Source organism: Agelaius tricolor, unplaced genomic scaffold, assembly GCF_023055355.1.
Source record: "Agelaius tricolor isolate 1412-34295 unplaced genomic scaffold, bAgeTri1.0.p SCAF_4, whole genome shotgun sequence".
NCBI classification, from domain to species: domain Eukaryota; kingdom Metazoa; phylum Chordata; class Aves; order Passeriformes; family Icteridae; genus Agelaius; species Agelaius tricolor.
The window spans coordinates 50,560,686-50,570,422 of record NW_027269264.1 but is presented as its reverse complement, the minus strand read 5'-3'; the positions used below and the strand labels follow the sequence as shown (position 1 = coordinate 50,570,422).

At 44.6% G+C, this 9,737-nt stretch overlaps 1 protein-coding gene across 1 annotated transcript in view; it reads left to right on the top strand.

The window, feature by feature from the left end:
* Nucleotides 1–1,283: 1,283 nt before the first annotated feature.
* UBE2R2 (ubiquitin conjugating enzyme E2 R2) overlaps nt 1,284–9,737 on the top strand; it is a 54,328-nt gene continuing 45,874 nt past the window's right edge. The window contains exon 1 of the mRNA XM_071425761.1: nt 1,284–1,576. Coding sequence (XP_071281862.1) covers nt 1,400–1,576 — 177 coding nt within the window. The 5' untranslated portion in view covers nt 1,284–1,399. The remainder of the gene's footprint in view (nt 1,577–9,737) is intronic.

Here is a 9,737-nt window from a genome sequence, read left to right as displayed (position 1 = left end):
ATCCTTGCCCTGTACTTGGCACTGGTGAGGCACTTCAAGTGCTGTGTCCGGTTCTGGGCCCCCCAATCCAAGAAGGAGATTGACGTGCTGGAACAATTTCAGAGAAGGGCAATGGAACTGGTGAAAGGTCTGGGATCCATGTCCTGTGACGAGCAGCTGAGGGAGCTGGGGGTGTTTAGCCTGGAGAAGGGGAAACCCAGGGGGTCTTTATCACTGTCTGCAGCTCCCTGACAGGAGGGTGTAGCTGCGGGTCAGTCTGTTTTCCCAGGCAGCCAGTGACAGGAGGAGGGCATATAGAATCACAGAATCACAGTTTAAGCTGAGTTGGCAGGGAACCACCAGCACCATGGAGTCCAACTCCTGGCCATACACAGGGCACCCCAAGAGTCACACCCTGTGCCTGAGAACATTGTCCAAATGCTTCTTGAACTGTGTCTTTGCGGAGCCTGTTCCACTGCCCAACTACCCTCTGGTGAAAAACTTTTTCCTGATATCCAAACTAAACCTCCCCTGACGCAGCTTGATGCCATCCCCTCAGGTCCTGTAACAGAGAAGAGATCAGTTTCTGCCTGTCCTCTGCCTCTCACGAGGAGCTGCAGTGAGGTCTCCCCTCAGACTCTTCTCCAGGCTGAACAGGCCAAGTGCCCGCAGCTGCTCCTCACACGGAGGAGCCCCCTCTAGAACCTTCAACATCCTTGAGGCCCTCCTGTGGACACTCGCTAATGGCTTAATGTCTCAAGCAGTCCCAGGGAAGGCACAAGGTGGATATTAGGAAGAATTTCTTCACAGAAAGGGTCATTATGCATTGGAATGGGCTGCCCAGGGGGGGTGATGGGGCCATTGTCTCTGGAGTTGTTTAAGGAAAGACTGGACGTGGCACTCAGTGGTGGTGTTGGGTCATAGGTTGGACTATGATGCTGTCACAGATCTTTTCCAAACGACTTGATGCTGTGATTTTGTGATCGCTGGCTACACCACAACCCTGCGTCTGGCTCCCATCCGCACTCCACCCCCTGACTCCGCCTCCCGGGCGGCCACAGCGCCACCGAGCGCGGCCCCTTTAAATGCACGCGGCGGGGGGGCGTGGCGCGCGGCAGCGCGTGCGGCGGGGCGTGGCTCGGGGCGAGGTGGGGCGTGGCCTGGCTGTGCGCCGGGGCACGGCCGGGCGTGCGGGGGGCGTGGCCCGGGAGCGCGGGGGGCGTGGCTAACGGAGCGGCGGGGGCGGGGCCGGCGCGGCGCGCTGAGGTCAGCGCGAGCGGCGCCGTCACAAAAGGAAGTGGCGGCGGCGGGGCCGTCAGCGCGGGGAGGGGCGGGGGCGGCACCGGCACCACCGGCACCGGGACCACCGGGAGCAGCACCGGGAGCGAGGAGGCGGCCGCGGCGGGGGCCGCGCCGCGCCATGGCCCAGCAGCAGATGAGCAGCTCGCAGAAGGCGCTGATGCTGGAGCTGAAGTCGCTGCAGGAGGAGCCGGTCGAAGGCTTCCGCATCACCCTGGTCGACGAGTCCGACCTCTACAACTGGGAGGTGGCGATCTTCGGGCCCCCCAACACGCTCTACGAGGGCGGGTACTTCAAGGTACGGGCCTTTCCCCCGCGGCGCGGGCCGCGGTGTGGGGCTGGGCCGGGGCCGGGCCTGCGGGAGGGGGCACGGGCACGGCCTGGGCAGAGGGGGAGCCGCGCCACAGCCGCCGCTGCGCTGCCAATCTGCTCCTTTAGCCCCAAAGAGCCTCCTGCGGGAACCTCGGCCCGGCGTGAGACTTCTCCCGCCCCGAGCTGCCCCCTGGGCTCTGCTCTGTGTGTATTTCACAGAATTGTTACGGTTGGAAGGGACCTCTGACGATCATCTAGTCCCGTATTTCCATATCCTTTTAGTACCTGACGGGAACTTAGAGGAAAGATGGGGCAGGACTATTTACGAGAGCGTTTAGGGACAGAACAAGGGGGAATGGGTTCAAACTCAAAGAGAGTAGGCTGAGCTTAGGTATTAGGGCGAAATTGTTCATTGTGAGGGTATTGAGGCACTGGCACAGATTGCCCACAGAGGTTGTGGAAGCCCCATCCCTGGAAGTGCTCAACGCCAGGTTGGATGGGACTTGGAGCAACCTGGAATAGTGGAGGGTGTCCCTGCCCATAGCAGTGGGGTTGGAACTAGATCATCTTCAAGGTCCCTTCCAACCCAAACATTTTATGATTCTGTGATATTTATTTCAAAGTAAGGGCCTTCAAGCCATCCCTTGATAGCTTCACTCATTGATGGCTAATTCAGGGTAAAGGCGATGTTTTCCTCAGGACTCTATGGGCTTCAGGGCTGTTTGGCACAATTTTTTTTCTACTCCTGTGTTCTTCCTCTCCACACTTTAAGAAGGCAGCCTTCAAAGGGCTGCAGCAGCACATAATGGGTGAAGGTAGATTCAATTCCTTTCTCAGCCTTCCTGTTAATACAAAAAAACTTTTGTGGTTGCTATTTCCACTCCTGTGAATACAGTAAATAAGAAATCTGGCACAGCCATCTCAGAAAAGAACTGAAGGGAGTGTACTTAAATTATCAAAACAACTGGAGGAGGAGTTGCACTTTTTTCTTAAAACAGGCAATTGGAAAACCTTTGTTCTTGCAGAAGATATGTGGCGTAGGCACACTCCTCTGTGCTTGATATCTGCTTGATCTCTGGCAAAATATTGTCCCCATGAGCTTGCTTCTCCCAGCAGTTAACTGTTTTAGTTGTGGCTCCTGCATCTCCCATTTCATGCCCTTTGGCTTCTCTCAAACTGAAAAAAAAAAAATTGGATGATGTCTTTGCTTGACTAACATGCACCTTCAGTGCCTCTTGGTCTGGTCAAGGTTTAAGAGCTTTGTTCCACAAAACCAAAATAACTTGTAGCTTGGGGAATAATAGATTTGAGTCATGTTCAGTTTGGCCTCATTGTTTGGAAGTAAAGGAAGGGTTTGGCATAAGACTTACCTTTTGTAATGAGTTGGCTGGCTTACTCACGTAGGTGTGATAGGTGTATTCTTAGACTCACCTCCATTATTACTTATTCAGGAAGTCGCTGGAGCCTTTAGTTGGTAACAGTGTCATCTTTACATCCAAATGGTCTGGTGACCTCTTCCTGCACTTACATTACTCATCCATTTTTTGTCAAAGAAATCATGACTGTTCGAAATAGTTTTGTTTGGTTGGGGAGCTCTCTGGACTGCATATTTGCAGTTGTTCCTGGAAAGAAGCTGAAGCTGCCTGAGAAGTAATTTGGGATGTGTGTTAACAAGTGTAGATTTAGGCAAGGCTCCCAGTTGCCTTACCTCAGCACTATGATTGGGTTTTTGGGTATTTGATGTCCTTGAATGGCTGTGCCTTTCTTCTAAATTCTTTTGACCAGCCCTGTGATGGTAGTTTTGAGTGTGGGAAGATGAGGTCTCATGATGCTTGCACCCCTCCCCAGCAGTGGGATTCCCTTCAAGTGGCTGAAATCTCTTGTGTGTTATTTCTGTCTCATCTTTCCTCCATGAGGAGCCCTGCATGGAGGATTTTTGTAGTGTCTGGTCTTTGGTTATGCATCTTCTGAGACTTCTGAGACACGGAAGAAAGAATCCTGTGAGAAGTGATATTCTCGGCTCTCTGTCTTAGGTCTTCACATGTGTTAGACTCTGCTTATGGAATCACTTGGAGATAAAAATAGTACCCTAACATTATTCGATGAGTGACTCCTGCAATATATTAATTGTACGTGCTCCTCTGATCTAGTGCCCACCTTGCATGTGTTTCATTTTCTGTATTTCTTAACTTGATGAAATATTTAGCTTCATCTTGTTTTGTGTTTTCAGTTTAGTAAGGTTAGGAAAGTGGGATTAGAAAGATGCAATTACAGAATGTAACTTTTTTCAACTTTGTGGCAGTGAGTTTGGGAATTGTGTTCCACTTGAAGTGTAGTTTAACAGCAGGAACTTGAGACAAAGTACACAGGCTTCTAGTTGAGCTAGAGCACAAATACTTCAAGGAAAACTTGTGGTTAAGGTGACTTAAATAAAGAAAGTGTTGGGATGTTGATTGAGGGATACTATTGCTTGATTTGTGTTTTGGGAGCTCTTAGAGGTGGTCACATCAACTTTTGGCACCTTGTTTATTCTTGGAGAGATACCTTTGTCTCTGGGTTGTTGGAGTAGTAGAATAAACTGAAATGAGGGAAGAGCTCTCTCTGCACCTCCTTGACAGAAGCTACTGTCTAAAGCTGGTTCAACAGATTCTGCTTTCAGCTGCAAGTCTGTAGCTCTAACATCTGATAAATTGAAGCAGAGAACACATCCCCTTGAATATTTGTTTAAATGGTAGGTCATCAACATGCTGGCTATAATAAAGTCAGGGAGTTCTTAAAAATTCAAGTACAGTGTCTAAGCATATTTTATCAGCTAATATAGCGTGCCCAGGTCTGCTGCAATGCTTCAGGGTTTAGGACTGCCATCTAGATCAGCCTTCAGGAGCAACAGCTGTATGAACAGCAGCTTGTATCAGCAAGGGAACATGCAGCTGCCCCCCACCCCATTCATGTGAGCAGCTGAAGGTGGACATCTGAAGTGCAAGTAACATCAACCTTTGTCTTACCTAGTTGACAATATGGATATCCCAGTCACAGCCCCATCAAAAAAGAATTATTATATTATTCAGTCATGCTGTATAGCTTTGTAAGGTTTTGAGCAACCTTAAAGTTCCTGACTACCATCCTCAAGGAAGGAGTTGAGCTCTTCCATACACTGGTTACCTCTCTTCTTTGCTGGCAAGGGAAAAACAGTTCAGGGAGAGTGATGTTAAGTCCTTCAAAGAGGTTGTGATAAGATCAAATATCTGTCCCTCAGCTGCTGACAGTAAGAAATTGCCAGTTTGACTAAAGTTCTAGCAGAATCTCTTTTGTTGGGCCACAGGTATTGAACTGCACTAGGTGAAATTAGTTTTGTTCCCAGACTCACTCACAGTGTAAAGGTGAAATGTGGGTAGACCTTATTGTCTAAAGTGTTGCTTACAGCTGATTCACTTGTTGAGTTTTTTGAGCGACAAAGGGAAGATTTTTCTCAGAACGAAATGCTTTGTGTCCAGGTCACAGATAGTGACAATTGCTTCTTTCTTAGCTCAGCTTTGAAGGACATGGTGTGATAAGTTGGGTCTTCAGATCAGATTCCACTGGGCTATGTGGTAGTTCTGAATTGCTCTGAAAGTGATGGAAATGTGTCTGGTTTTGCAGGCAGTGCCTGAGCAGAAGAGAACCAGAATGTGCCACAGTCTGCAGAACTAAGTGTGAGCAGTTCATCAATGCCACCTTTATCCCATAGGCATCTTTGGTTCATCTGAGAGGGTCCTTTGCTACATGGCTGAACTTCTTCATCTTCAATTTTGGCAGCTGATACATAAATGGGGATGACCACAAGAAAGGTTATTATGCTGTAATCTGGGGCTGATAGGTACTAGGTGGGCTAGATCTCAATGGCTGAGGGCTGTGCATGATGAAATCTTTACCATCTCAGGTGACCATTCTTCCCTATCTTGAAATCCATTGTCTTTCTTTAATGCTTGAGCCTTCAGAGCCTGGGGATTGATGAACCTCTGCCCAATGCTTTGATCAAACAATGGATACTTGCAGGACTATTAGAAAGTGTTTCCTGATGGCTTGCTTGAGGTCCTGAATGTTCGGTGCAATTGTACCTTAGCAAGACAGTTTTTAATTGTTTTGAGAAAAACAGGTCTTCTGATTTTTTTAGTTGCATGGTATTGCAGTTGTGCTGAGAGCCAGGGTTTCAGGGAAGGTACAACTGAAAAATTATAGTACAAATAGAAACTTCATTAGCACTGCTCAGAAGCATGATTTGACCAAGCACACTGTGTCAATAAGCGTGTTTAATGTAGACAAAAAGTCAATATTAAAAACTCATTCAGAGGTGATTCAGGCTGGGTAAATTAAAATGAATATACCTAGCATGAAAGGAAACAAGAAAAATTAACTACGTTGTTAGAGTTACTGTTTCATAGTTCTTAAGGCAGTTTATTTCATAAGGTACTTTTCCTACTTGAAGGAACAAGCCTTGACACATGAGTTGGAAGGGGAGAAAAACACCAAGCATTATGATTAGTTTTGTCAAGTAATTTAGGGGCTAAATACTCGTCAAGGCATTGTTATCCATGCTTTTTGTAATTCATTAGCCCTGTGCTGTATAGAGTTCTGTATTGTATCTCAGCTTCTTCCAGGTGATTTGATTTCAAAGTAACTTGCAAAATGTGTTAAGATTTCAGAGCAGGAAATAGATGGAGAACCAGTCAGTTACCAATAACTGATCGCAAAAATGAACAACATGTTTAAAAGTTTGGTGTTGTAGTCTACTTCTTGTGACGCTTATAATTAAGCAAATAAAAGTTTTCTAAGCACTTACAATTATATAACTGATAGAACATTTAATTACTCAAAAATATCCTTAATGCCAGGATGAAAATGTGAGGTACTCTCAATACGAAATCTGCTTTCCGTGGGCTTCTGCATTGCAAGGTCCTACAGAGTTTCTCTCTGTGTATTTTGTTGCCCTTAGGTATCATTGATGCTAATAAGCAGTGGTTTGGTGCAGCAAAGGGAGATGGTATTGCAGGTGAATGGGGCCCTGCTTGCTCCAGGTCTATGGAGCTCCTGTTCAGTCTCAAAAGCCAAGGACCCTCTAAGCTGTCAGCAGGCAGGGAAGCAAAAGACTTCTTCCAATGTTGGTTCATGGATCAAAAGCACAGATATGGTCCCAGACTCTCAGGCCTGGGGAATACCCCGTTGCTCCTCACTCTGCAGTTGCAGACAGGTTTTTTGGTGGCTGTGCCTCTGGACTGCACAGACTACTCATCCATCCTGTAGCCTGCTCCAGACATCGGTGTATCCTCAGGAGATGGGCTAAGTCATGGCGACAGCTATCCCCCAGTCTTTTCCCTAGGGCTCCTCTGATCCAGGTGGGACTGTGGTGTGTGCTGAGAAGTACAGATAGTGGTTTCCAGTTCTGATACTGCCTTAACATAGGAGATCATGTGCAGCTGGGTCCTGTTGTACAGCAAGAGGTGAGTTTGCTGTACAACAATCTTCCATCCCATTAGAATAAAACAGAAAAGTTTCCATATGAGTAAACTGAGCACTGTTCGTTTGCCTAATTTTTGTTCAGTGGTCCTTTGATAAGGTAAAATAGAACTTGAGTTTTAGGGTTTTTTCCTCAGGTAACAATGCAAGGAACTGTGCCTCTTCTTGTCTGTCTGTTCAAGAGATAGTAACTAAAAATGTGTAGAGTTATATGTGGTTCATATTATAGGAATTAATGGAAAGTTTTGACTATATAATGTTAGAAGAGTAGGGTTTTTAAAATTTTTCTTTGTGTATAAATCCTTTAGATCCAGTATTGCAGTGATGTTGTCCAGTGTCTGAGGCTTTTACACCTCTGTAACTTTTCAAAACTGAAACATGTTTTTACTTTGCTGTTTCTGAAGTCACTCTTATGCTGGAGAGCCTTGCTATTTTACATGTTAATATATCCACACAGGGTACCTTCTCTTTAATAGCACTTTAGGTCTACAGTACAATGCTTGTTTTGCATCTGGAGGGTGGGGAATGCCAGGAAAAAATGCTTGCAGAACCTTAACTCTGATCTTTGATGTGCAGTTTTGTTGTGTGGTTTATGGCATGTTCATCAGGTGCTCAGGGTAATTAATAGTATGGGCTAAATGATGGAGGTTTTATGCTGAACTTAAAGGTAGCTGAGTTCAAGTTGGAAATGTCACAGTTACACATTGTCTGCAGTGTGCATGGACTAGAGATGACGTGACTCATAAATACAGCTGCTCTTATGATTTGGGCTGCACGTGATCAGATGTGTACATACACACATGCATGTACACAAAACTAGTCAGCTATTTCCAGAATGCTGATTCATTTTTAGACTTAGTGTTTTTATCTAGCATTATAAGTTAGGGGAATTGAAGTTAATCTTGCTAAGCTTTTGTGCTAGTGATTTGCTGAGAGCATCCCATCTCACCAGGTCAGTTTGATAGTAATAACCTTGGCATTGTGTACCCACCTTTGAAGCACTAGTAGCCAAGAGTAACTGAATTGATTGATTGCCTGTTGTCACAGTTGCTGAAATATTTAAAATGCATTTGCCCAAAGTGGCTTACAAAGAGAAGAAAATTGAGAGCTACTAAATTACTGTGTGTTTAGGATATTTTGGAATCTTGCTTGACTTGAAGAAATGTGACCTCAAGACTTCCTGGATGTTCATTTTAAATTGAAGCTTCTACCCAGAGAACAACAAGAACATAAAGGGGCTGAATGTTAAATGGGTGACACTTGGAGGTACCACAGTATTCGTGGTTTAGAAAGAGAGGCTGCCTGGCAGGCAGGCTGTATCTTACTACTTAAGGTTTCAGTACTAAAAGCATGACATATGTTCCTTTTGGACTGCTTTGTTTTCTTAAAAATTGTGCAGGTAATTTTGATATTCAGGTTAATATGTTTTGTTTGAGAAATCCAAGTTGATAGCAGTAAGGACATATTTGCAGTAGCTTTGTGACTCTTCCCTTAGTTACATATCCTAGTGAAGTATTTAAAATATATGTTTTAATGTTCATTGTAGCAAAATATTTGAAGAAGTTAAGATACAAAACCCTCTGCCACGGTTTGAAGTGGTGCAAGGACCAGTGTTTAATCAGTTGTATCACTTGGGTCAATTTTTGAGTAATAGACACTTGTCCATTGTGCTAAAATTCTTTGGTTTTAAATTAATCTTCATACATCTCTGCAGCTAGAAACCTTTTGCTGTCAGACCTAGGTAAAAGCTGAAATAATACTCTTTTTTGCGGTACTCTCTTTGGCCTTGTCAAAACAAAAGCCACGCAATGGAGTAGCTCTGACTTACAATACATTCTCTGAATACACATTTGTTCTTGCATGAAGTCTGCTTGTATAAGCCCCTTATTCATGGATGTAAACCACACTGGTGTGCAAGTATTTGCTTATCTTGGCTAGAGTAACTATCTGTAAAAGCACTCACCTTTATTAAAAGAATGGGCTTCTTATAATGTATTGAAGAAAACTGAATTTCATCTCTGTGCTCCCAGCTACTTCTCTGCAAAAGAGTAACTGGACCCACATCTGGTAGTTGACTACCTTTCAGCAGTGCATTAAGCAGTATAACTTGAGAGGCTGACATCTCTTCTGTACTTTTTAAGTATCTTGTAGCTATTATCTAAATCCCTTCTAATTTGTCATTCATGTGGTAACAAAATTCCCCTACCCAGATGCTTCAGATGAAGGTGCATGGTACTTTTTGCTTAAGGTGAAAAGAAAAAGCCTAGTTGTTTCTTAATGATATTGCCACTTCAGTGGGATCTCTGCCTAACCTCATTTTTTATTGCTGTGTCCATGTTACTCAAAATGCTAAGTAAGAAAGATGTTGAGACACAGCTCTTACTGAAAACTTACTGTTTAATTTCAGTGGATGATGGTAATGTTTCTTCTCTTGTATAGTTTTCCGAGTTTCTTGAGTCAACCACAGCCTTGTTTAGAAATTGACTGTAGAGGACCTGTTGCTACTTTTTTTTTTTTTTTAAAGCACTTCTAAATGAACCTAGGCATTTTATAGTGCTATGTTATTTCCACTAGAGCATATAAAAATGAGAATTTTGAGACCTACATATGGAATGATTTCCATTTCTCAGTCTCTGCCAGAAACGTGAAAGCTT